At 45.8% G+C, this 27,458-nt stretch overlaps 1 protein-coding gene across 3 annotated transcripts in view; it reads left to right on the top strand.

Moving 5' to 3' along the window:
• ACOX1 (acyl-CoA oxidase 1) overlaps window positions 1-27,458 on the top strand; it is a 90,445-nt gene that overhangs the window by 41,407 nt on the left and 21,580 nt on the right. Inside the window, exons 3-9 of one of the 3 annotated variants that reach the window (XM_082272075.1) lie at window positions 5,725-5,885; window positions 6,148-6,255; window positions 8,644-8,763; window positions 8,890-9,005; window positions 20,020-20,189; window positions 23,100-23,262; window positions 24,195-24,385. In XM_082272075.1, coding sequence (XP_082128201.1) covers window positions 5,725-5,885; window positions 6,148-6,255; window positions 8,644-8,763; window positions 8,890-9,005; window positions 20,020-20,189; window positions 23,100-23,262; window positions 24,195-24,385 — 1,029 coding nt within the window. Of the gene's footprint in view, window positions 1-10; window positions 172-5,724; window positions 5,886-6,147; window positions 6,256-8,643; window positions 8,764-8,889; window positions 9,006-20,019; window positions 20,190-23,099; window positions 23,263-24,194; window positions 24,386-27,458 lie in introns of all 3 variants that reach the window. The other 2 variants (XM_082272076.1, XM_082272077.1) reach the window with 2 other exon arrangements.

Raw genomic sequence — 27,458 nt, 5'->3', positions numbered from 1 at the left:
TTTCCTCTAGAACATGTCTGGGCTCCAAGACAGATCCCCTGTCCTTACATTTTAGCATGTTCACTGACATGCTGGCAAAGCAGTGCGATGACACACAGTGTAAGAAGTGGTTGCCTCTTGTCACGAATATGCAAGCCATTGGCACCTATGCCCAAACCGAGCTTGGCCATGGTTAGTGTTTGTGTTGGAAGGATGGGTGTGTTGGGAATACCAGGGAGACCTGCAGCTCTATTAAACCTCTAACTAGCATTCAGGACATCGCCATGGTTGACTTCATTTGATGGTTGAAGTTCAAATGTAACATTTTTTTTCTAGACCTAAAGCTCAATTTTAGTTTCAGTTAAAATGATATAAATAAAATCTGGATGCAATAAAATAGTAACTTTTTAATGTCTCGTTGTTGTATAGGAGCAGTGGCTTTTCTGAGCTGGCACAACTACAGTGGGGCAATTGGCATTATTTGCTGTCCCCAGCAATAAAATTCCTAATTTAAACATCACATCCAATGGTCAGACTGCTAGTATCTGAATTGAGCCAATCAACTCCGTGTAATCATTAAGGCCCAGTGTTTAGGCTGGTTTGGCAGGGATCAAAATTGCCCGCCAGGCTATATTATAACTGTAGCATGAACAAGACCAAAAGCTCTTCTCTTGGACAAATGATGTAATCTTTAATGTATTGGCATAAAAGGTGAGTAATAAACATTGGGTTTATGAATTTATCTACTGGCATAAAGAGACCCTGCCATTAACTTAAAAAAATACAGGTAAAGTCTGAGTTTTATATGCTTACTTGCACTTCCATATGAACTTGCTAGAAAGTTTGACAGAAAAAGGGCATATCCCTAGTACAGCCCCCTGCTTCTTTCCACATCATAGCCCTCCCCTGTTTCTAATTACTATCTGAGCTGGCCCAGCTCCTCTGCCCCTCTAGTCGCTGTTCCGCGTAACGTTTTATGTAGCTGCTGAGGAAGCAGTGAAGGGGAATACTATAAAGTGACTTCTCTAAATTTGCTGGGACTGCTGACATTACATCCAAGATGATGGCACCCAGCAGCAATCTAAGTGCTTTATGAATGTGTAAAAAAAAAAAAAAGTGGACATGTACATGTAAAGAATAAGTTCAATTTTTAGAAAATAATTGCAGGTAAAAAAATGTGTATTTTATGTAACTTTTTTTTTTTTTTGGAGCCTGTAAAGCATTACACCAGCAGACTGGTGCCATGTAGGTCTCCAGCAGATCTGCCAGTGTATCTGTGTGCCTGTACATCCCATATGGGCAAGCAGATACAATCTGACAGGAAGAGAGAATGAACTACAATGGCGCTGTGGAACACCGTGGGAGTTTGTTTATTTATTTCAGGTACTTATATAGTGCTGTCAATTTATGCAGCGCTTTACATATACATTGCACATTCACATCAGTCCCTGCCTTTAAGGAGCTTACAATCGAAGGTCTCTAACTCCCATTCATACATACATACATACATAGTAGGGCCAATTTTATACAGGATCCAATTAACCTACCAGCATGTCTTTGGAGTGTGGGAGGAAACCGGAGTACCCGGAGGAAACCCACGCAGGCACAGGGAGAACATGCAAACTCCAGGTAGTGTTTTGGTTGGGATTCGAACCAGTGACCCTCTTGCTGCTAGGTGAAAGTGCTAACCACTACACCACTGTGCCGCCCTAGTTCATTGAAAACTGCAAGCCGACAGCCGCAAAGGGTGCCCGACCTTGTAGTTTTCTGTTCACAGGACGCTGTGTGAATAAGTGACGTGGGTGGGCAGAACCTCGCTCAGCCACAATTTTTTTTTAAATTGTGACAGCTAGCGGGAGGGAGAAGCTGGTCCGTTCGTAACTTGTTATATGTTACACCCTGAATATATGTGATATATACATATACATAGGGTCTCTAACATCCATGGATGGAAACAGTGCTCCTGTGTTCCGAAATAACAGGAACACAAGAGCCCTGTTTCAATCAGTGACAGATGAGCGATGTGCCGTGTTTACAACGGCACACCGCATTCTGTCAGTCCCTGCAGCGATCTGACGGCAATCGTGGCCACCGAACCCGTTGCTTAGCTGCAGGGCAAGAGAGCAGGTGCACGATCGCGCCACCGGAGGTGCGCGCACGCCCGAGACCCGCTCCCGCAGGTATGGCGGTTTGCGCAGGAGAGCCAGCCTGCCGCAGTATATCTGCGGCGGCAGGTCTTTAAGTGGTTAAGGTGGCTGCTCAGGAAAACAAAACTTTTAGTTCCTCTATACTGGAAACTTAAGTCAGACCTCTGGACCATCGCTAATTACAAATCTCCCTCTGTCCCATATGTACAGTTGTGCTCATAAGTTTACATACCCTAGCAGAATTTATGATTTCTTGGCCGTTTTGAGATCTCCCCAGAGTGGCTCAATGATAATGAGGTCAGGAAACTGAGATGGCCACTCCAGAACCTTCACTTTATTCTGCTGTAGCCAATGACAGGTCGACTTGGCCTTGTGTTTAGAATCATTGTCATGTTGGAATGTCCAAGTACGTCCCATTAACACCTTCCGGGCTGATGAATGCAAATTTTCCTCCAGTACTTTTTGATAACATACTGCATTCATCTTGCCATCAATTCTGACCAAATTTCCTGTGCCTTTGTAGCTCCCACATCCCCCAAAACATCAGCGATCCACCTCCGTGTTTCACAGTAGGAATGGTGTACCTTTTATCATAGGCCTTGTTGACTCCTCGCCAAATGTAGCGTTTATGGTTATGGCCAAAAAGCTCAATTTTGGTCCCATTGCTCCAAATTACTTTGTGCCAGAAGGTTTGAGGCTTGTCTCTGTGCTGTTTGGCGTATTGTAAGTGGGATACTTTGTGGCATTTGCGTAGTAATGGCTTTCTTCTGGCGACTTGACCATGTAGCCCATCTTTCTTCAAGTGCCTCCTTTTTGTGCATCTTGAAACAGCCACACCACATGTTTTCAGAGAGTCCTGTATTTCACCTGAAGGTATTTTGTGGGTTTTTCTTTGCATCCCGAACAATTTTTCCTGGCAGCTGTGGCTGAAATTTCAGTTGGTCTACCTGACCGTGGTTTGGTTTCAACAGAACCCTTCATTTTCCACTTCTTGATTAGAGTTTGAACGCTGCTGATTGGCATTCTCAATTCCTTGGATATCTTTTTATATCCCTTTCCTGTTTTATACAGCTCAACTACCTTTTCCTGCAGATCCTTTGACAATTCTTTTGCTTTCCCCATGATTTAGAATCCAGAAACGTCAGTGCAGCACTGGATGAAAGATGCAAGGGTCTGTCAGGAGTCCAGAAACTCATTGACCTTTTATACATACACACTAATTACAAGCAAACAGATCACAAGTGAGGATGGTTACCTTTTGATAGCCATTCAAACCCCTTTGTGTCAACTTGTGTGCTTGTTATCAGGCCAAAATCACCAGGGTATGTAAACTTTTGATCAGGGTCATTTGGGTAGTTTCTGTTGTCGTTATGATTTAAAAAGAGTGAACACAGTTGATTGATAATAAATGGCTTCAGCCAAACGCTAACCATGAGTGAGTTTTGTGTTATTCATATTCTCAGAAAAAGGGCCAAGAAATCATAAATTCTGCAAGGGTATGTAAACTTATGAGCACAACTGTAGGTCTGCTGCTACTTTCCTTGATTTAGGCATATTTTATGTTTAAGAAGCGCTTCAGTCCCCCGTGATTCTAAATCGCTTCCCCACTGGCACCACCATGTTTTAAAATCCAACTTGTGCACAGATGCACTGAAGGGTTTTGCCGGCCATCAGGACCCCCCATACCTTAATGGTCTTCATTCATACGTTCATATGAGGTCTTCACGAACCACATGCCTTCGTCTTTGCGAAAATTCACAGCACTGTGGTATGTTGCCATGCATTGCAGTAAAACTCTATGTGACTGCATGTTTCCACAATGCAAGCAGGGAGTATCAATACAAAGTTAATGACACCCCCAGATTAGTTTGCATATCTCAGTTGCAACTGTCAATTCAGACAGGAATCGGATCACCCATGCGATCCGATTCTGGTACGGACCAAAAAAAGGGTCCTGCAATACTTTGGTCTAAATGCAATGCAGATTCAGCCATATAATCTGTATGGCTGAATTCGCATCGCACAGATATTTCATGTGATTTGCATTGCGGTGCGAATCGCATGCTGTGTCTGACATCGCTATGGTGTTAACCGACACTTAAAGTCCAAATCCAACTAACATTGTTTCTTTTACATTTGGATTGAATGGGGGGAGTTTTGTTTTTTTTTTTTCTTTTTTTTCCAGGTTGTCATTTCAGGTTGTATGCCCCCTCATGTTATCTGCTGTAATTGATGGCATCAGGTCACACAGGAAGCGTGTTTCCCAGTCTGCTAAGATGTTAATAGCATGTCAAGCCCTTATGCTCTCCTTGCCCAGATGTGTGGCAGCCCTTGCCATTTCTCGGAAAAGTGATATTCAGTGGATTGCTTTTTGGAGGGTAATTGACAGACAGTTATGAGGCAACATGTCGCCTCCTGACTGCCTGTTTTTTTTAACTCTAAGAAAGGTGAACCAAAATGCCGCAACCCTGTGTGGCTTGCCCTATTCTGAATAGGACACATTCCGTGACGGTACTGCCCACTAAAGCCACAGAGGGTGTCATTTTTGCCATGGCATGTGTATAGCCCTGAGAGTCTGCATTGTCCTTATTTAGGTGGGCAGTAAAGCTGCAGCTCAACCATCTGCTTTTACCACTTCCTGGCTGCAAATGTGAATGAACCCCAACAGTGCATGTTTCTTTGACTACAAGGTAGGGCTCAGATAAATAGCCCTTAATAACTATTTTTTTGCTTCCTCATACGCAGTGCCCTGAGCCATCAATTGCAGCGGAGATCTAATCCATGCACACCTGTGTACCTTGCTAATCCTTAGATTATGCTGTCCGATCATGTAATCGTAGCGTTCTAGTCTCGGAAGTTTGATTTGGGTGCTCAGTTGCAACAAGAGAGCTCATACTTGCAAAGACCTGTCTTTTGAGATAAAAATGTTTTCTAGGTGTTTATTTTAGGAAAAAATACAGTTACATATACTGCTTACATAATTTTATTTTCTGATTCAGTTAACAATTTTATTTGTTTGCATAATCCCGTAACACAGTTACTAATACAATCCTTTGTTTTAGTTGATTACTTGACTGTTTTCAAGGCTGCAGCACATATTTAAATGGCTTGTTCGGATGCTTGCTGATATCAATGAACATTCCTGCCTTAAGAAATACACAGAATTCTTCATAGGCAGTTTCTGTGATTTTAAGAAAAAGGATAAACTGAAATAAAATCGTATTTGTGACATGGCTTTAACCAAGTTCATGGCTAAAACATTTTGTATTATAACTGTGCTGCCAAAACTCCTTTGTCCTCCTTTACTGATGAGATCTGAGTCATCCACCCATTGATGGACAATTTTGGATCTGCATCACTTTCTAGTAGGCTGCTAGATGATTGTGGTCTGCATGTAAATTCAATCTATTTTTCACAGAAATCAATTCACTTACCATAATATTGTCTATTTCTCCTTTTTTTTCATCTTTTCTTCCTGATGTAATCACCTTTCCCTTCACCACCAAATTTTAACCCCTCACCACTACTAATCCTTATCTAATGATTACATCCCTCTCCTACCTTTACCCCCTGCTCCATCCTCTTCCTCCTCCCACAGCTTTGTACACCGGGGCCGTCCTGAGCCCCTTGATCTGCACTTGGCCATGTTTTTGCCAACTCTGCTAAGCCAGGCCACCCCCGAACAGCAGGAGCGTTTCTTCATGCCTGCCTGGAACTTGGAGATCATTGGGACATATGCTCAGACTGAAATGGGACATGGTAACTGCTTTTATTATTATGATTTTTTTTACTTATTTTACTTTGTTTGCCGTAGGCTTATCTATTACCATTATGATATACAGTACAGTATATTTTACCATCAACAAGTTTCTAGCCTTGGAGTAAAGCTAGTCTAGGGATAGTTGACCTGCAGGTCTCTCTGGGAATGTTCGTTACACTGTCATTTCACCTTTAATGGGGATGTGTGTGGGGTGTTGTGTGTAATTTTTTCTTCATGTTTCTTTTCTTTCTATATCTTAAGGAACCCACCTCCGAGGACTGGAGACAACAGCCACCTATGACCCATCTACACAGGAGTTTATACTGAATAGCCCCACTGTGTCCTCCATCAAGTGGTGGCCCGGAGGGTGTAAGCAACTGCAGGATGTAGATATCACAAGATTTGTTCAATATAGGATTTAGATAGGGAACATATATTCAAGTAAAATACTACAAAAGGTATTTAGAAGAAGGGAGTTAAAGCCACCATGTTTAAAAAAAAAAAAAAAAAAACCCTGTAAATTACATTATAATACTTACAAGACCTGCCACCATTTATTGCAATAGTTGCTGCAGTCCAGAACTGCAGAGGGACACTAGTGGGGCTGGTAGGTGGAACTAGAGCATGCAGCAGGGGTTGGACAAAATTATGGTAAAAGAACAAAAAATACCTAAATTGGTGTAGGACCGCCTTTGAATTCTCCTGGGAATTGACAAATATTTTGGATGGTGGATAATGGAATATGATACCACTCTTTATGCTAAAATCCGAGTCACAATCCTGCGCAATGTCCTGCAGTCTTTCAATCAGTTGACTGTGCTTTTGCTCATCAGATTACGTTTTTCCGGAAAACGTTGATGCTCTCATAACTTTTGATACTGTACCCTGCAACACTGCAAATAAATTGACAACTTCCGTAACCAGCAAAGTGGGAGCCAACAATTTGCCCTCCTTGAAACTTCGTAAGCTCTGACATGACTCTGTATTAATAGCAGCACACACAGTGAATGACGAAAGTGAGGTTTCCCACCTGTTAGCTAGGTGTCTCATCTCCAGAATAATGGAGAGGAGGGAGATCAGGACTTCCCCCATCACTCCCGATCCTGGAAGATACCAACAGGTCACCACAGGCTGTAAGACATCCTGGAAGATCCCGGAGAGATAGGTCGGTCACAGTGTATTATTCCTGGTCTGCAGAGGAGAGCCCATGTCGTATGGTAGCACATCCATGAGCCAGGCATCCTACATTCCTCTTCTATGGGGAGACACATCCTGGATCACCCAGATAAGAACCCCCTGAGATCCACGTCAGCAGTGTCCGATGAGGATTTCTTGGTGGTTTCCCAAAGTAGGAAGCACTGAGGATCATCCACTGTACACAGCACAGCCCTCCTCAGCCGTCCTGGGATCTCAGCATGACATTAAAGTGTAAGTTAACCTTTACAGAAAATCCATAAGGTGATCTTACAATGGACCCTGGTTCTGCTGTACCAGTGTCCCACAATCCCCTGCTGCCAGGACGCTGCTTCACAAGTCCGGGGATTTGGAAACCCAGTAGCCTAATCCCCTATCTGTACCTCTCAGCAGAAGAGGCATTGTGATTGGTCAGCAGTGTCACATGCATGTTGCTGGCCAATTAGAATCTGCCCATCCTGTCAGCATGCAGACAGCCCCCAGGGTGCTGGTGACACACTACAACCAGTGGATAGGACATGCGGATGTGTCACCCCTCTAGTGGGTGGCACCTGGGTGTGGTGTGCACCCCATAGTGAAACCACTTATTGGATCATCAGCAGCAGGGCTTTTAATTATTAGTAATGTTCTTTTATAATGGCTTTTATTTTTTTAGCGATGTGTCCCTTGTCATGAGGATGGATGGCTGAGCTTTCTTTTTGACCATATTACCTTACTGATCTGCCTACTTGTCAATGGATTAGAAAGTATTGAAGTCGGTGGGTCAGCATAACAGTTTGGCAACTTGATTTTTCAGAAAGAAGTGAGCAATGGCAACCTCCATTTTTCTTGAACACAGGTTATTTTAACTCTGAGTTTGGATTTAACCCTCTAACGGGTAAAATTTTTGGATGACAATTTACTGTAAAAGAATATGTTAGTTATTTAGATTGCTTATGCGAGATTGTTTAAGGTAGTGGCTTTTAGCATTTCAGAACAGCTGAGCCTGTTCTAAAATTGCAAAGATTACTGGTCATGAGGTAACCCTTGTATGGAAATATCACTCAAACAATGGATTCTCTTACTATCCAGCAAGAGAGTGTAGGAGCAGTGCAGTGAAATAGCTAAACAGAGATATCCCATCCCATGCCTTGGAACCCCAGTTCTTTATACCTTTTCAGGTAACCTGCCTCATTCTGTGAATAGCAATAAAAGATCAACCCATTTAACCCAACTTAAGTCATTGCCCCCAAATGACCATACAATCAAAAAGCTAAATAAGACTGATCTTGACAGGAGCAAAATGATGTATTGTGCTTGGAACAGTAGATAGTAGCAGGCTTCTTGTCCAACTTTTGGGGTATTTGAGCAGATTTCCTTGGGGAGGCAGCTTTGCAGCCTTGATAGACAAAGTCAGTTTCTGGGTCTAAATTGGCTAGATATACAAAAATGCGCCTGCCTATTGGTGGTTATCTATGTAATAAACTGCCCATCATCAGAATTACTGAATATTGGGATAGCATTCTTTTACCCTGTTTCTGATGTTGAAGGAGTTTGTAGCACTGACATATTTTGTCTTCACAGTGGGAAAAACATCAAATCATGCAGTTGTGTTGGCACAGCTCTATACCCAGGGAGAATGTAAAGGGCTTCATGCTTTCATCGTTCCTATTCGCGAGATAGGCACCCATGAACCATTGCCAGGTGAGTCACATGTGCTCCCTAATTTATTTTGCTAACTGTTCTAAGAAGCAGGGTACACATTCTTAAGAACTTGAATGAGTTTATTCTGTTTAAATGTTTCCTTGGACTTTTCTATCTTTAAAACAGGAGTAACAGTTGGGGACATTGGGCCTAAGTTTGGTTTTGATGAGATTGACAACGGTTTCTTGGCATTCAACAAGTTTCGAATACCAAGAGAAAACATGCTGATGAAATATGCTAAGGTGAGGAGCCAAAGGCACGTTGAAAAAAGTATAAAGGATAGGACTATTCAGCTTTTTTACAGAAATGTTTTTTTAGTGAATTTTCAGAAAACAAATAGTGGAATCCCGATTTGTTGAGTTCATGTTATGTAACTTGTGCTGAAGTTTGTATCTCGGCCACACAGAATTTAGTTCACCACACACAGCCAACCAGTTAACAGTGGAAGGTTAGATGACATAATTTGCTGACACTGTTTACAGGAAATGTGAAAGATAAATTATTTCCCCCGCAATGACATGTTAAAAGAGAAGACTGGCTAGATGTATTTAAAATGGAATGTCAGGAAAAGATTACTGATTCAACTTGTAGGGTATCTATGGAAATACTAATGGTATAGGTGGTTGCCGTCATCCCTAGATAATAGAACTGTATTTTGTTGGTTCCTCAAGCCAAAAGAAGATGGGATTGTGTAGGCAAAAACGTGACTTAAAAGATTATATTTATTTTACAATTTACATACAAGGTGAAAGCAGTAAAGACAACAGTGGCGGTAACACCGCTAGTTTTCCTTATACTTTAGTCTATTGAGGTGATTCTGTTGTTTAAACTGTGGAGACATCCGGATTGGATGTGAGTCAAACAGACGGTTTTGCTGACACGTTTCGGCTGTAGAATTATAGCCTTTGTCAAGGTATCACCACAAATTATTCTAAAAAAGTGAACAATTGTAGCATTAGTGATATAGAAAAATGTACATAGAAAACAAAATTATGAAAAAAACATATTACATTGTTGTATAATATTCATGTGTTACATTGTTGCTTCTGAGGAAGTATGAAAACCTGGGTGTACCTTGCGGGACTGGAGTAAATGGATGGGGTCTGCGTATCCACATGGACTTCCCTAAAGTGCAGCGAGATCCTGGTTCTGATGCGTGCCTGGATGAGGGGAATTATGTAGGGTAAACACTTTGTGAGTTGATATTTATAAATCAACTGAGATAAGACATTGTTTAGTCTTACGTTTTCAAGTAGAGTTGCAGGGCCTGCTCATAATGGTTTGTCAAGATTGTCTTTCAAAGGGAAGATCCCAGATAATTTGTAGCCGACTAGTACTGACCTCTACAGGTAAGAAAAATAAAATAAGCTAGGTGGTATAGGTGATTTGGTTTAGCTGGATTAATAAATGGTATGGCTTACTTGGAGGATAATATTCCTTGTAGATGTGAGGTTGGGCGTCCCAATGTTCACCAATTTTAGCCCCCCTGGGGTGGAGTCTATAAAGTATAAATTTGTAGTTATATGCGTGGATCCTAGCAGGGATCAGTGAAGGTATATTAATCAAATATGAAGGTAACCTACTGTTATTGGGTGCGTGGCCGATATCCTCAGGATTGTCCACAAAAAACTTTTATATGTGTCTTGGGTGCCGCAACCCCTGTATACAATTTCCGGGGTTCCTGATAGCAAAGCAGCAAGATTTTAAAAGTAGTTTAGGTTATATTCTAATCTGTTGTGTAGTCGATTGAGAATTAATTAGTTTCACTTACATTTGGCTGGTGGTGAGAATGGTTTATCACATGTCCTATAAGGCAAATGTATACTGACCCTTAGCCATTGGATCATTAAATTGTAGCTTGATATTAGTAGAGATTAAAGGGGGGTACTTACTATTTCCTGGTGGCTAGTGGAGATGGTCCTATTGATAAGGTTTCCCTGGTGGTCAGTGGCGGCCGTTTGTTTGGAGAGGCTTTCTGCAAGTTCCCTGGTGGCTAGTAGAGCCTGAATACAGGCATCGGTTCAGTCCATGCAGTGTTTCACTCTCCTCTGCCTCGAGGAGAATGAACACTTAGTCTGGATCCCCGGCGTCCTTTTGTATACATCGCGCATGCGCGGTCCCGCACATCGCGATGGAAGGCATTCCCAGGGCACCTCCGGACGTGCACAGCTGTGCCTGCTTGCACAGTCTGTGTATTCGTCCGGTTTCCTGGGGAGGCTGTTCCAATAGGTGCGCCGCCGACACGGTCAGCAGATCCGTGACATTGCTGTCACTGTCCCAGATGGGATTGGGGGATTTTTCTGCTGCAATAAAGAAGCCCCCTGCGGGGCTTACCGTGCCGGGTGCACCTGGGGGCAATCCCATGTGGAAGCAGGCGTCCCCCATATTACTCCCCCACAAGGAGGCAAGGTTCCACAGGTGTTACGTTCTCATAAATTACTGAGAAGCAGCATTACAATATAATCACAATAAACTTTTCAAGGATAATAAGGTTGTATATTATTGGACCTGTTAAGGTGTAATATGACACACGATTATGTTTAACATTTCACTTAGTAGCTTTTATACAATGGTCATTTTCACCCAAATATAGAAGGAACTGGCATTAGGTTGTAGAGGTCCTATGTGTATTGGTGTCGGTAGTACTAAATGTGGTGGAACCCCCAACTGAGATCTCAGTCCGGATCTAAACGTCATGTTGTTTATGTCAGGGAGTTAATCAGTTTTACCGGAGGAGAAACCCTCCAGGAATGGTCGATAACTTTCGTGGTCATTGAGGCCAGGGGGTACAGTTGCATTTAGTCTTTTTGATCCATCGCATCTCGAGTTGTAGGAGGACCTTATTCCAGTCCCCCCCTCGGGATGGTATATGGACTCGGTCCAAAGCTGAGAAAGTAACTTTGGGCATCCTATTGTGATGAGTAGTTTTGACGTGCCTGCCAAGTGGGAGATAGAAGTTAGAAATGGACATACTTTGAACATGTTTATTGACTCGATTGCCGAATTCCTGGCGAGTCTTTCCAATATAGAAGCTTCCACATTCACATTCCATGATATACACCACTCCCTTCGTCTTGCAATTGAGGAAGTGTTTAGGTTGGAACAATTCTCCATTTGGAAGTATTTTTGACTTGCTTTTACGGATTACACTACATTGTTTACAGCTGCCACAGGGGTATGTCCCCTTGTCTCGGCAGGGGTCTTTTCTAGGGGCATCATGATATTCACTTTGGACTAATGTTACTTTGGACCAAAGTTACTTTCTCAGCTTTGGACCGAGTCCATATACCATCCCGAGAGGGGGGACTGGAATAAGGTCCTCCTACAACTCGAGATGCGATGGATCAAAAGACTAAATGCGACTGTACCCCCTGGCCTCAATGACCACGAAAGTTATCGACCATTCCTGGAGGGTTTCTCCTCCGGTAAAACTGATTAACTCCCTGACATAAACAACATGACGTTTAGATCCGGACTGAGATCTCAGTTGGGGGTTCCACCACATTTAGTACTACCGACACTAATACACATAGGACCTCTACAACCTAATGCCAGTTCCTTCCGAATACACAGACTGTGCATGCAGGCACAGCTGTGCACGTCCGGAGGTGCCCTGGGGATGCCTTACATCGCGATGCGCGGGACCGCGCATTCGCGATGTATACAAAAGGATGCCGGGGATCCAGACTAAGTGTTTATTCTCTTCGAGGCAGAGGAGAGTGAAACACTGCATGGACTGAACCGATGCCGGTATTTAGGCTCTACTAGCCACCAGGGAACTTGCAGAAAGCCTCTCCAAACAAACGGCCGCCACTGACCACCAGGAAAACCTTATCAATAGGACCATCTCCACTAGCCACCAGGAAATAGTAAGTACCCCCCCTTTAATCTCTACTAATATCAAGCTACAATTTAATGATCCAATGGCTAATGGTCAGTATACATTTGCCTTATAGGACATGTGATAAACCATTCTCACCACCAGCCAAATGTAAGTGAAACAAATTAATTCTCAATCGACTACACAACAAATTAGAATATAACCTAAACTACTTTTAAAATCTTGCTGCTTTGCTATCAGGAACCCCGGAAATTGTATACAGGGATTTCGGCACCCAAGACACATATAAAAGTTTTTTGTGGACAATCCTGAGGATACAAGGAACCTCACGTCTACAAGGAATATTATCCTCCAAGTAAGCCATACCATTTATTAATCCAGCTAAACCAAATCACCTATACCACCTAGCTTATTTTATTTTTCTTACCTGTAGAGGTCAGTACTAGTTGGCTACAAATTATCTGGGATCTTCCCTTTGAAAGACAATCTTGACAAACCATTATGAGCAGGCCCTGCAACTCTACTTGAAAACGTAAGACTAAACAATGTCTTATCTCAGTTGATTTATAAAGATCAACTCACAAAGTGTTTACCCTAAATAATTCCCCTCATCCAGGCACGCATCAGAACCAGGATCTCGCTGCACTTTAGAGAAGTCCATGTGGATACGCAGACCCCATCCATTTACTCCAGTCCCGCAAGGTACACCCAGGTTTTCATACTTACTCAGAAGCAACAATGTAACACATGAATATTATATAACAATGTAATATGTTTTTTTCATAATTTTGTTTTCTATGTACATTTTTCTATATCACTAATGCTACAATTGTTCACTTTTTTAGAATAATTTGTGGTGATACCTTGACAAAGGCTATAATTCTACAGCCGAAACGCGTCGGAAACCATCTGTTTGACTCACATCCAATCCGGATGTCTCCACAGTTTAAACAACGGAATCAGCTCAATAGACTAAAGTATAAGGAAAACTGTTGTCTTTACTGCTTTCACCTTGTATGTAAATTGTAAAAAAAATATAATCTTTTAAGTTACGTTTTTGCCTACACAATCCCATCTTCTTCTGGCTTGAGGAACCAACATAATACAGTTCTAAGATTACTGATTCAGACTTTTTTTTTTTTTTTCTCTTTTTGGTTTTAAATTGGGAGACTGGTTAAGTATTGGAATTATCAGAACTTGTGTCGGTTTTTGTTTTTTTTTTCTTTCTGAGAAAAAAGGCTATTCACTAGCACACCGTGATCTAGTGATAATCATGCCCTTCATTCACATAAAGCAACAGGCTGATTTCTCTGGGACCTTGCAGGATCCTGTTTTTAAGGCAGAGTTATTCAATACTGGAAGTGGTTGAATGGAAAAAAGGGATCATGCAGATCCTTAAATGTCAGCCTGCGATGCCTGTTGCTTATTTCTTTGTAATTGCATGGTGGCACCATCCACCAATTCACTACTGCACCCTCCACCAATTTCAGACCCAGCAGACTACTGCACCCTGCAAGAACTGTGGACAAGCCTGTAAGGAGTGTATTGGATACAATATAACTTTCTCTTACGTCCTCCGACAGTCGCCGCCCCTCATAAGTCATCACTATTGGGTATTGACTTCCGCTCCGCAGGAGTAGCTAGGCATAAGACTTAGTTAAAAGAACAAAAGCATTTAGCATAGACACACCCTCCCAACTCAGTTTGTCTCTGCCTAGCGTCAGGAGTAGTCAGGCTTCCCTGTGCTGGGGCTTCAGTCTCCGCCTTTCTAATCTTTTCTTTGATTTTTATTTGCAAAATGTCAGTTTTTTCTTTGCTTTACTAGCTGTTTATTTTTGTCAGCTTTAGTTTAGTCGGATCTTCGGACGAAGATGGATTTGCGGAGCTGGGAATTGGACTGGCCGCCCTGGCTCTCCAGGGCTGAGGGCCAGAGGGATCCCCAGCCCGCCATTGAGCGTTCAGCCATGTGTTCGCCCTTGCATTAAGAACAACCCATCCCTGCTCGCAGCAGGGATGCAGCCTGTGAGGTGGCTACCTCACTGGACACATCTGTGGTGCTGCAGTGTCCTGTGTTTGGCTAACGGCATTCCCTGTCATCTGAGGACAGCGGCTTTCCGTTCATAGAGGCACCCCACGCCATCCGGTACAGGTAAGTTCTTTCTGTGTGGGGCCTCTGTCTGGGGTGGCAGTCCTGTGTTGCTGTGTGTTCCCCCATGTCTGTGCTTTTGTGGGGCTCCCTGATGCGATCCCTGCGGGGGTCTCTTTTATTACACTGCGGGCACTGTGTGGGTTTGGGGGCCCCCTCCCCTGTGTCACTTCAGTGTTTTGGGGGTGCAGACTGTGTGTGCGTGTGAAACCCGCGCGGTCCGCCATTTTAGGTATGGGCAAGCATGTCTGGCTTCACTATGGGCTTGTAACAGCTTGCTGTGTAGTGTTTTTAAAGGGCCTTTACTTTTTTTGTGACATTGTGCAGTGGAATCTCAGGACAGCAAATTCCCTCCAACCTTGGTGGGGGACCCCAGTTCTGCTGAAACCCCTGTTATACCTGATTTGGACGCTGTAGTGGCGTCTTTAGTGTCCAAAATGGAGGTGCTGATGGCTGAACGGGCTGCTAGGAAAAGGCCTAGACTGTCTTTCTCCTCTGATTCAGATGGTGATGTGGCTGGCGTGCCCTTTTCAGGGTCTCGCTCGTCCTTGGACCCACTGCGGTCTGAGGGGGAGGCGGAGGTGGAGGGGGTGGATGATTCTCCCCCGGGGTCGCCTGAAGAACGCGCAACTATAGATGCATTGATTTCTTCTGTGAAAGAAACACTACATTTGGAGGATGAGCCCCATCCTCCGGGCATTGTGTCCTTCTTTTGGTACACATAGGACCCGCCAGTTGGCGCAGGTTTTTCCCTGCCCCGCTGAGTTTCATCACACTGTGAATTAACTATGGCGCAATTTAAAACGCCCTTTCACGGTGCCAAGTCGGTTTAAACTGCTTTACCCCTTTGCGCCTTCTACGGATTCGCGCTGGTGTGTGCCTCCCCAGGTGGATCACACGGTGGCCGTGTTAAACAAGGCTACTTTGGTTCCCACTGAGGATACCCCGGTGTTCCGGGATCCCACGGACAGGCGGTTGGAGTCTCTTGCCCGCCATTCCTACATGGTGGCGGGTTCCTTACTCAAACCTATTTTCGCTTCTGTCATGGTGGCTCAAGCGGTGGCGGATTGGACTAAGGTGGTTAGGCACACCCTCGCGTCTGATTCTGCCCCACCTGCCACACTTGCCATGGTGGACCAAATTCATCAAGGGGTCATGTATTTGTGCGATGCGGCCTTGAATGAGGCCCCTTTGGCTGCACGCCTGTCTAGTGTCGCGGTGCTTAACCGTCGACTGATCTGGCTGAAGAGCTGGTCGGCTGACCATACGTCACGGAAAACGGTGGCTGATTTTCCCTATGCAGGGTCTCGCCTTTTTGGCGAGGCTTTAGATACCTTGGTGAAAGGAGTCACTGGGGGCAAGAGCACTCTGCTGCCCCAGAATCCGAAGAACAAGTCTTTTCGTGGCAAGCGGGGCCCCGCCTTTCGACCCAATCAGGGGTCCTTTCGTGCCTTTAAGGCACAAATCAAGGGCAAACCCTTCAAGGGCCAAGGTGGCCAGAAGAAGCCCTGGGCGGGCAAGCAGAAGTCCTGCCATGCCGGTGCGGCGGGTCAATCCGCCTCTGCCTGAAGGGGCGCCCTCACCCGTTTCAGGGGTGGGGGGACGTTTGCGCTGTTTCCTCCAACCTTGGCTGCTCCGAATTCCGGACAGGTGGGTTCAGGAAATCATTCATTCGGTCAGGGTACAAAATCGAATTCCTTTCCCGGCCGACGGACAGATTCTTTCCCTCAAATCTTCATCTGACCCCGGGGCGTCTACGGGACCTGCATCAGGCGGTGCAGGACCTCCTTGCCCAGGGGGTGATTGTCCCGGTGCCTCATCGGGACAGATTTCGGGGGTTTTATTTAAATCTGTTCACTGTGCCCAGAAAGGAGGGCAAGGTGCGTCCTATCCTGGACCTGAAAGCTCTGAACCGCTTTGTGCGCGTTCGAAAGTTCCGTATGGAATCCCTCCGTTCGGTGGTGGCTTCCCTGAGTCCGGGGGAATTCTTGGCCTCTATAGACCTGAAGGATGCGTACCTGCACATCCCCATTTTCGAGGGTCATCAGAGGTACCTTCGGTTCGCCATAGAGGAGGACCACTATCAGTTCGTGGCGCTACCTTTCGGTCTCGCTTTGGCTCCAAGGGTCTTTACCAAGGTGCTGGCACCTGTTCTGGGCCTGCTGAGGGCACAGGGCGTTGCGGTCTTGGGATAGCTGGACGATCTCCTATTAAGATCGAGTGCCTGTCAGAGCCTGCTGCGCGATCTGTCCACTACGGTACAGACGCTCCAGGAGTTCGGATGGACCATCAACTTACAGAAGTCGACTTTGTCTCCTTCGGTTCGTCTTCCCTATCTGGGTATGGTTCTGGACTCTGCTCGAGCAAAAGTTTTTCTGCCGGAGGATAAGCTCCGGACCCTACGGGACGAGATCAGGTCCCTCGGGGACAATCCATCCTCGTCGCTCAGGACCTGCATGCGGTCCCTGGGGTTGATGGTATCCGCCTTCGAGGCGATACCCTTTGCTCAGTTTCACACATGGTCTCGTCAAGCGGAGATCCTGGCCAGGTGGGACAGACTACCTCAGTCCTTGGATCTGCGTGTCTCGTTGAGTCGCCGGACCAGAAGGGATTTTCTGTGGTGGCTTCAGTCCCCGGCTGTGTCGGAAGGAAAATCCTTCCGTCCATTACTGTGGACGGTTATTACCACGGATGCCAGCCTATGGGTTAAGGGTGGAGTCCTGGGCAACCTGTCTGAGTCGGAGGAGGAATCTTCTCTTCCGATCAACATCTTGGAATTGCGAGCGATCAAACTGTGTCTCTTCCAGTGGTCGGAACGACTTCGGGGCCGTCCTGTACGGGTACAGACGGACAATGCTACCGCAGTGGCTTACATCAACCACCAAGGGGGCACCAGGATTGCCCGGGTGGCCCGGGAGGTGACCGACATTCTGTCTTGGGCCAAAGCTCATGTCCCGGCGATTTCGGCAGTTCACATTCCGGGTGTGGAGAATTGGCAGGCGGATTATCTGAGCCGCCAGACCCTGGATCAGGGGGAATGGTCCTTGCACCCAAAGGTCTTCCAAATGCTGTGTGCAAATTGGGGATCCCCGGACGTGGATCTGTTCGCATCTCGGCTAAACCACAAGGTGGAAAGGTTCGTGGCAAGAACGCGCAAACCTCTGGCGGACGCCTCGGATGCGCTGGTGGCCCCTTGGCATCAGTATCGTCTGATGTATGCCTTTCCTCCGATTCAGTTGTTGTCCAGGTTCCTGCGCAGGTTGGCCTCGGAACCGAACTTGGTGATTCTGGTGGCACCGGACTGGCCACGCCGGTCCTGGTACGCGGACATCGTTCACCTGGCAGTCGCGCCTCCTTGGCGGCTGCCCCTGCGAGAAGATCTGCTGTCTCAGGGACTGATCTTCCATCCTGCTTTACAGTCGCTGGCTTTAACGGCATGGCTGTTGAAAGCCAGGTCCTGAGACAGGGGTCTCTTCCCCAGAGGTCATTCCTACCTTAATCAAGGCTAGAAAGGCCTTGTCTGGTAAAATTTATTACCGTACCTGGAAAACATATTTCGCCTGGTGTGAGTCCAAGGGGTTTTCTCCTCGCTCATACTCGGTGTCGAGAGTGTTGGCTTTCCTCCAGACTGGTGTGGACCAGCGCCTGGCGCTGGCCACGATAAAGGGCAAGGTATCTGCACTGGCTGTTCTTTTTCAACACCCTGTGGCGTCTCATTCCTTGATTCGCACCTTCATTCAAGGTGTGCGTCATTTGGCCCCTCCCCGGAGGGAGCCTTTACCTCCATGGGACTCTAACTTGGTTCTGTCCGCGTTACAGCGTTCTCCCTTTGAAAACATTCGGGAGATATCGTTGCCTTTTTAGTGGCGATCACTTCGGCTCGCAGGGTGTCGGAGTTGGCGGCATTGTCTTGCCATTCTCCCTACCTGGTGGTTCACAAGGATAAGGTGGTCTTGCGACCTAACTCGTCGTTTCTCCCTAAGGTGGTGTCTGACTTTCACCGTAATGAGGACATTGTTTTGCCTTCGCTCTGTGCGAAGCCTAAGCATCCTAAGGAGGTTGCGTTGCATTCCTTGGATGTTGTCAGGGCGATCAGGGTTTACCTGTCGTCCACGGAATCCTTTAGGAAATCGGATTCTCTCTTTGTCCTTCCTGAGGGACCTCGGAAGGGCATGGCTGCGTCTGCAGTGACCATAGCCAAATGGATCAGACAGACAATTGTCCAGGCTTATGCTTTGAAGGAACGGGTTCCGCCCTTCCCTGTTAAGGAGCACTCTACCAGATCTATGAGTACGTCTTGGGCCTACCGGCATCAGGCTTCGGGGCCCAGGTGTGCAAGGCTGCGACTTGGTCGTCGGTGCGCACCTTTTCCAAATTCTAAAAGATTGATGTTCTGGCATCAGCTGAGTCCTCCTTTGGCCGCAACGTTCTCAGTGCGGCAGTGCCATAGGGGACCCTTGTTTTTTTTGTGGGTTCCTGGCTGTTGGGGTTGTTCATCCCCTGGGTTATTTGCTTTCCTGGGTTATTGCTCCTATGAGATTTTTTCCATTGCCCAGCCGGTTCTCTTACGGTGTGTGTAAGGTTCCTTTCTCTGATGTGGGTACTGTGTTGCCTTTTTGTGCGGTTGCGTCTCCCACCCCTCATGTTTACACTGCTTTGGGACATCCCAATAGTGATGACTTATGAGGGGCGGCGACTGTCGGAGGACGTAAGAGAAAACTGAATTTTTGTAAAATCTTACCGTAAAATTCCTTTCTCTGAGTCCTCCGACAGTCGCCGCCCCCGCCCCTCTTTTGGGGTTTTTTCTTGTACACCTACTGCTATGCTACCAAACTGAGTTGGGAGGGATTACTGCAGGGGGGTATTGACCAGTGGGACAGCCCCCATGGGTGTGTCTATGCTAAATGCTTTTGTTCTTTTAACTAAGTCTTATGCCTAGCTACTCCTGCGGAGAGGAAGTCAATACCCAATAGTGATGACTTATGAGGGGCGGCGACTGTCGGAGGACTCAGAGAAAGGAATTTTACGGTAAGATTTTACAAAAAATTCCGTTTTTTTTTTTTTTTCTTTGTTTTGCTGTCTTTGTGACCATTATTACTAGGCTAGGAAATGAGAGAACTCTTCCCAACAGGGAGGCAGACACAAATAAAACCCCTAAATCTTTACACTTTATCAATTGTGTAGATTTTTAGGAAAATTTATTTCATACTTCAAATCTATAATTCCTGTTCAAACGCTTGTGTTTTGTCCATTGGTTTTTGCTTCGTAGGTGGAACCTGATGGAACATACATAAAGCCACTCAGTGATAAACTGACATACGGTACTATGGTGTTTATCCGCTCCATGATAGTAGGAGACGCTGCAAGAAGCCTTTCTCGTGCCTGCACAATTGCTGTTCGGTACAGCGCAGTACGACATCAGTCAGAGATCAGAGTTGGGTAAGGATGTTTCTGTCACTGCATAATAGAGCCACCAAGTCTACACTGTATATCGAACCAATGACCAGGCTGTGGATATTCAAGTATTTACATATTCTTAACAAGCAGCAAATAGACTTTCACGAATCTCTGTACCTTCAGGCACTATGAAACTATTAATCTCCGACGTTCATAGCAAAAGTTCTCTCTGCAGCTTAGGTCAACCTGGTCCTCTAACCCAGAGTACATGCTGTGTGTTTACATTAGAGATTAGAAGGCTTTGTGGCTGCTGAATCACTGCTATGAGGGTGAACAGGGGGAGCCAAGCTGCTGCGAGAACCATTTTGAGGACTTCAGTGCTTTTGCTGTGAAGTTTGATGGACTGCTTCAAAGTGCCTGCAGCTACAGAGGTTAATGAGAGCTTGTTGTGTAGGTAATTTACGTTAATGTATGACTGTACATTGCATATCACCAGTTTACCTTAACATTTGAAATGGATTATTTGGTAAAAAAACAATGTGGAAACAAACCCGATTTAGGTTGGCCAGAAACATGGCATTCAAATGTGGCCAAACAGAAGTACTTTTTTTTTCACTAACAAATGTGTCAATTTGCATATTGTTATCCAATCAAAGTGCATACTTGTATGATCTACTGATGCCTTAAAGAGGAGCTCCAGGCTCCTTCAGCAAAAATTAAAAGTCAGCAGTTACAAATACTGTAGCTGCTGAATTTTTATATTAGGACACACCTATCCAGGAATCAAGCAGTGTCCTTACCTGAGCCAACTTTTCAATCGGCTATCGGGTGCTGCTACCATCTCCGCTAAGGGAAACTGGCAGTGAAGCTTTGTGGCTTCAGTCGGTTCCCTACTGCACGAAGCGCGCTGTGTATGTGAATGTGCCGGATACGGGGCAAGTAGGATGGAGCCAAACTTCAAGCTAAGTTTTCCATGCCAAACTCATCCAGAAGTGGGAGCGGGTACTTGTCAAAACCAGGTACCGGGCCCCCCTAAAAAAGGTGCCAAATGTGGCAGCAGAGGGGGGGGAGAAGGTAGACAAGCAGAGCTTACCCTTTTGCATGGAGCCTGTAAACTCAAACCATCTCTAGAAATTCGTTTTTTGCTGAAAGATGCATGATTTTTTTCAAGGGTGCCTCAAAAATAGCCCAATCAACATTCTAGTCTGCAGATTTGCAGGTATAAGAAATACCTCCCCTAAGCTACACCCTTATCCTCCCCAATTCACCCAATAAATAAAAGGATATGCAACAGCCAAGATCAGCCAGCATTGTTAGATAAATGCAAACACAACTACTCACTGTGGCATAAAACATGAATTCAATGGTGCCATAAGTGTAACAGTATAAATAAATGTAAATTGAAGAACATGTATAATTACCGTATTTATCGGCGTAATAACACGCACCTAAATATTAGGAGAGAAATTTCAGGAAAAAAAGCTGAAATTTAAAATAAACAGCTTTTTTTTAATCAAATGCAGTCTCACCAGTACCCACGAAAGCAGCCTCATCAGCGCGGTGCCCACGAATGCAGCCTCATCAGCGCAGTGCCCACGAATGCAGTCTTGCCAGCGCAGTGGCCACAAATGCAGTCTTGCCAGCGCAGTGGCCACGAATGCAGTCTTGCCAGCGCAGTGGCCACGAATGCAGTCTTGCCAGCGCAGTGCCCATCAATGCAGCCTCGCCAGCGCAGTGCCCATCAATGCAGCCTCGCCAGCGCAGTGCCTATCGATGCAACCTCGCCAGCGCAGTGCCCATCGATGCAACCTCGCCAGCGCCAGTGACAGTATCCGAATCAATATTAAAAAAGGCCAGAAAGCAGCGCCGAGAGGTAGAAAGGGGCGGGCCGGGCCGAGGAGAAGGGAGGACGAGCTATCGCTGTCATCGGAAGTCCCGGCGCCTATGATAGAGGTCACACGTCTCCGCATAGGAGGCGGGACTTTCGATGACAGCTCGTCCTTCCTTCTCCTCTGCCCAGCCCGCCCCCTTCTACCTCTCGGCGCTGCATCCTGCCGCTTTTTTTTTTTTTATATCGGTGTATAGCATGCACTGTTGCTTTTTCCTCAATTTTTAGGAGGAAAAAGTGCGTGTTATACGCCAATAAATACGGTATCTCAAATCCTGAACCTATGCATAGACATGATGTGAAATTGTCCACGGCAAAATGAGATTCAGAGTCTCTGGTGGAGATGATGAAAAAAATCCACAGAACAAATGGGTTCAAGCGACCGGCAGCTCCTATGCAGGGTGAGGGATCCCTCCAGACATGTATACTATAAGAAACAAGGGCGCCAGGTCAGAACAGGAAGTATTAAAAACAATGTTTATTTCTGAGCACTTACATAAAAGCAGGCCAGGATCAATGTGATGGCAGGCAATGGCAAAGGCATGGAATTCCCATACGTTGGTGGACTGGAGGGTGACGCGAGACACGGGATACCAACACCAGATGTGCTGATGAGGACCAGAAACGGAGAGCGTTGTGACACAGGAACAGTGTTCGTCCGCACCTCCCCCTACATTGATCCTGGCCTGCTTTTATGCAAATGCTCAGAAATAAACATTGTTTTTAATACTTCCTGTTCTGACCTGGTGCCTTTGTTTCTTTTTGCAGCATTGTTAGATACATTTTTTAAGATATGCTTTCACCTTGAAAACTGCAAGTCAACAGACACACTCTGGGATTCCTCCATTTACATTGAGTCTGTGGATGAAGAAATCTGGTTATTTTCTTTCATTCAACCAGCTAGTTGAATAAAAACAATTACTCATGAATGGCCAACCTTACTGTGCAAATTCTATAGTAAAATTACTAAGGTTAAAGAAATAACATTTATGTGAATTGTGTTGTTGTAATGTACAGTTTTTAATAGCAGTTTACAAGAATAATTAGCATTCTGACATCCACAGGGATCCAGAGCCACAAATCCTCAACTTCCAGACCCAGCAGTACAAGCTTTTCCCTCTGCTGGCCACAGCTTATGCGTTCCACTTTGTGGGATCATACATGAACCAGACGTATCATAGGATAACTGGAGACATCCAACAGGGTAACCTAAATGAACTACCAGAGGTATGCTGTAATAGTATGCTGTAATTTAAGGCTAAAAGGCGAACAGTTTTTTAATAAAATGTTACTTCCTCCAATAAGTGGTATTTTGCCAGACACATGCTTCAAATGCTCGCCTGGAGATGGCCCCACTTCGACATGTTTGTTTTACCTTTACGGGCTTAGTTGTAGAGAGTCCCTAGTCAGTGGGGCAGGGTGTTCATCTAAATAAAGCTTGTTGAAGAAAGTGATGTCATCAATGTGCAGCCCAGACCTTCATTCCTGATATTGTGTTCACCCGGAGTGAGGACGGGCTACTTTTGGCTTACGAATATTTTTTTTGTGATCTTCTGAAGGTTTTCAATACCATTCATGTCAGTATTAATCATACCACTCTCAGTTACGGTCTGAAAGTTGCTTTATAGGGGAGTATCAAAGGAGGCCATCAATGGTGTACGTGAGCAGAATTGTGTCCCATCATTGGTGTCATTGGGTGGAATAGTGACCCATTGTTGGTGTCAGTGGGAGGAATAGTGACCCATTGTTGGTGTCAGTGGGAGGAATAGTGACCCATTGTTACATAGTTACATAGTAGGTGAGGTTGAATAAAGACAATAGTCCATCCAGTTCAACCTGTGTAGGTGTATGTGGCTGTAATCATCTCACATACCCCTGAATGTTCTGTTGGTGTCAGTGGGAAGGAATAGTGACCCATTTTTGGTGTCAGTGGGAGGAAAAGTACCTCATTGTTGTCAGTGAGGAAAATACTGCCACAAAGGTTGGTTAAAGGCAAGGAATATGCCACAATACGGGGATCACTGCTTAAACTACTACAACAATGTATTTCGCTGTTTGCTTGAAGTTGCCTAACATTCTACTTTAAAGGACAAATGTTGAGTAATCCAATGTGCTGGTCTATATGGGTAAACCTCTATCCTTTTGTAATCTGTTTAAAGCTCCATGCCTTGTCTGCGGGATTGAAAGCCTTTACTTCATGGGTTGCTAGTACGGGAATCGAGGAATGCAGAATGGCATGTGGAGGGCATGGATACTCGCGATGCAGTGGAATCCCTGACATTTATGTCACGTTTACCCCCGCCTGCACCTATGAGGGGGAGAACACTGTGATGATGCTGCAGACAGCCAGGTACTGAATGCATTTTACAGATTTTTATTTTTGTTTTAATGGTATTTTATTAGAAACAGAAGTCATCAATACAGGGATTTTATTGAGCCAAGCATAAAAGCCTATTGAGAGAGCAGTCATGGGAGAAATATAAATGCTGCTTTTACTGAAATCTTGCTTCTGAAAATGTTGGCTGCTTGGCTTTCATGCTAAGTAAAAAAGAATATTAAAGCTGAACCAGCCTTACCTTCAGTGTTGCTCAGTTGTACAGGCTCCTCTCCTATACTGAAATTGCTTATTGTGATTTCCCTACATGCTGCGAGCTTCTGACAATGTGCAATGTAAGCTGAAGCAAGTTAAAGAGGAAGTAAACCCTCTGAAAAAAAAAAAAAAAAACCTGTAAAAACAAAGGCATAATGAGCTAGTATGCATTGCATACTAGCTCATTATGAAGTACTTACCTAAAAACTAAGCCCCCGCAGTGCTGTCTGCTCAGCGACCGAACGGCCGACATGTTCGGCTGTCCTGCTTCCTGGATCACGTTCTCCGGCCATCTGATTGGCCGGAGGCGTGATTACATCACTCCCGTGCATGCGCGCAAGAGCCGCTGGTCACGGTACAGGGCTCTGAAGGAGCGGCACGGGCGGCCGTTCCTTCAGAGCGCATGTGCCGATGACGTCATCGGCTGCATGCACTGTAAATATCTCCTAAACGGTGCAAGTTTAGGAGATATTTATAGCACCTATAGGTAAGCCTTAATATAGGCTTACCTAGAGGCAAAAGGCTTTAAAGTGGGTTTACAACCACTTTCATTATTTCCTGGCTGGAGGATGTCCTGTATCATTTAGTCCTTTTTTACAGCTTCCCTTCTCTACATTCGTTCAAAGTCAAGAATTTATAAAGCTTGTCTGAGCTGTCAAAAGGGGCAGAGAGCTGAAGTTAGTATGCAGAGCTCAGTGAGGAGAGCTCTGAGAGCGGATTAGCGGGAAGGTATACAATAGAGCTGAGGCTATTAATCAGCTGGCGCTCCCTCCACCATCATCATCATTTTTATTTTGGTGCCCCGAAACTTGTCAAAAGTGATTCATGCTCAAATAGGAGAAATAAAGTAGCAGCAAGAAAAAACACTGCTCTGGATTGAGACAACTACACACTATGGAAGGCTATGCTTTTTTCATATTTCATGTCTGAGGTTTGCAACCACTTTAAGGAAGCTGTACAACTTTTTTTCCTCCCGTTTATTTATTTTTTTTTGGTCAGTTGCTCTGGTATCATGTTCAAGACCAGTGTCGTACATTTTTCTCTATCTTTCATTGACGGACGCAGTCTTCTGTTCTCAATAGCAGTAGGGTTATGCTGGCCCCTACAGGAGTTGGACACTAGGCAGAAAAAAGTTCTGGCTACACCTATGGGCAGTCCCAAGGGGTAAACCCTCTCTCCTGCTATAGGTTGTCAGTTTTAATCTGCCTAGTCAGAAGTAAGGACATAGTTCCTTGCTGGGATCTCTGGCCCTGGCAAAAAAACATTTTCTAGCTAGTTTTTTTCTAGTTAGGTTTTTCTCCGGATTTTTTTCCTGTGAGATCTACAAGCAACTATGCCAGATCTGGGCGACGGGCTGGATATATAGATCCAGTGGTCCCCTCAGCCGGTCAGCGAGCGCGCGCAGACCCCAGCTCCACGATAGGTCGGCCGTGACATAGTCCCACCGGATGGGGACTGGCCCTGCAAGTTAAACGTCTCGCCAGGTCGCATACGACCGGGTCTAGGCCCGAGTCGCAGCGTTCCTATTAATCGACAGCCCCCCCTCCACTTCAGGGGCGAGGGGCTCTGTCAGGAGATGGTATGGTGAGAAAACTGTTCCCTCCTCTCCCCCTGGCAGGTTTTGGGGTAGACGTGGGCCCCTCTTTGGGACGGTCGGACCCTCCCGTTCCCGGGTTCCCCCCTGTCCTGTCACGCACCTCTCCCCTGACCTGTCCCCCCTTCATCCCCCCCTCACTACTGGGGCTATGGGGTGATTGGAGCTATTCCTGGGGGCTGGGAACGGGCGTAGACCGATGGGGTGGGGGTGGGGTAATTTACCGTTTCTCCCAGGACCCCCTTCCTGCCAATCCCATCCAGGAGGCTGGGGGGTCCCCTCGAGGGCCCCTAGAAGCTCCGTAGGCCGCCTGAGGCAGCCATTTTCTTGTAGACTACGTGTGCTGAGGAGATCAGCGGTTATCTTGGTACACCCGGCATGGCCATTATGCGGTGGATCTCATTGTAATCAATGGCGGCCATGTTCTTGGAGTCCCTAGAGGCATTTTTTGTGGTGGTGAAGCCCCTCCCTATACCCTAGTGCTGACACTCAGGTTTTTCTATGAGGATCAAGATTGCTGCAGACACGGGCTGTGCAGACATTCTGGGCCTTCATGGTGCATCTTTGGTGAGGTGGTGAGCCTGGGGGGTCTCCCTGTCTGCTGGGGGTCTCTGTGCGTTCTGCCTGACCTCTGGGGGCGCTATAACGTGGTGGGACGCTTTAAAAAATATATATATTTTTTCAGCTTTTTGCTGCGGGGTTCCCCTGGTGCAACATGGACCCTGCGGAACATTTTTGCCCCTCTGACCCCCTAAATGAGGCTGCAGGGCCTTCCGGTTCCCAGCTATCCGTGGATGCACTGTCGGCGGTCTTGGAATCCATTGTGTCCCGGGTGGAGGTGGCCTGCAAAGGAAGGGGTGCCAAAAAAACACCACCCTCCTACCCCAGCCTCATCTGATGTGTCAGATTTTGAATCTGATTCAGCCACCGCAGATGTGGGTCTCCCTGCCGGGTCTACTACCTTGCGCCCTGTCTCCTCTGATAGTGAGGATGACACCTCTACCTCCGCCACCGTGCAAGAAAAGGCGCTGGTGGACGTACTGGTTGTTTCTGTGTGTGAGACCCTAAAAATGGAGGACGCAGCTGCGACTGAGGCGCAGGTTATGTTTAGCACTCACAACCCATCCAGAGTAGTTAAGGTTTTCCCCCTTCACGCGTATTTTGACAGCATGGTCAGAAAAGAGTGGGACCGTCCAAGGCGCCCCCCTGTGGTGCCTCAGCGGATTGTTAGGCGCTTCC

The sequence above is a fragment of the Pelophylax lessonae genome, assembly GCF_965119305.1.
Source record: "Pelophylax lessonae genome assembly, chromosome: 11".
Lineage (NCBI taxonomy): Eukaryota > Metazoa > Chordata > Amphibia > Anura > Ranidae > Pelophylax > Pelophylax lessonae.
This window is presented reverse-complemented; position numbering and strand designations above follow the sequence as displayed.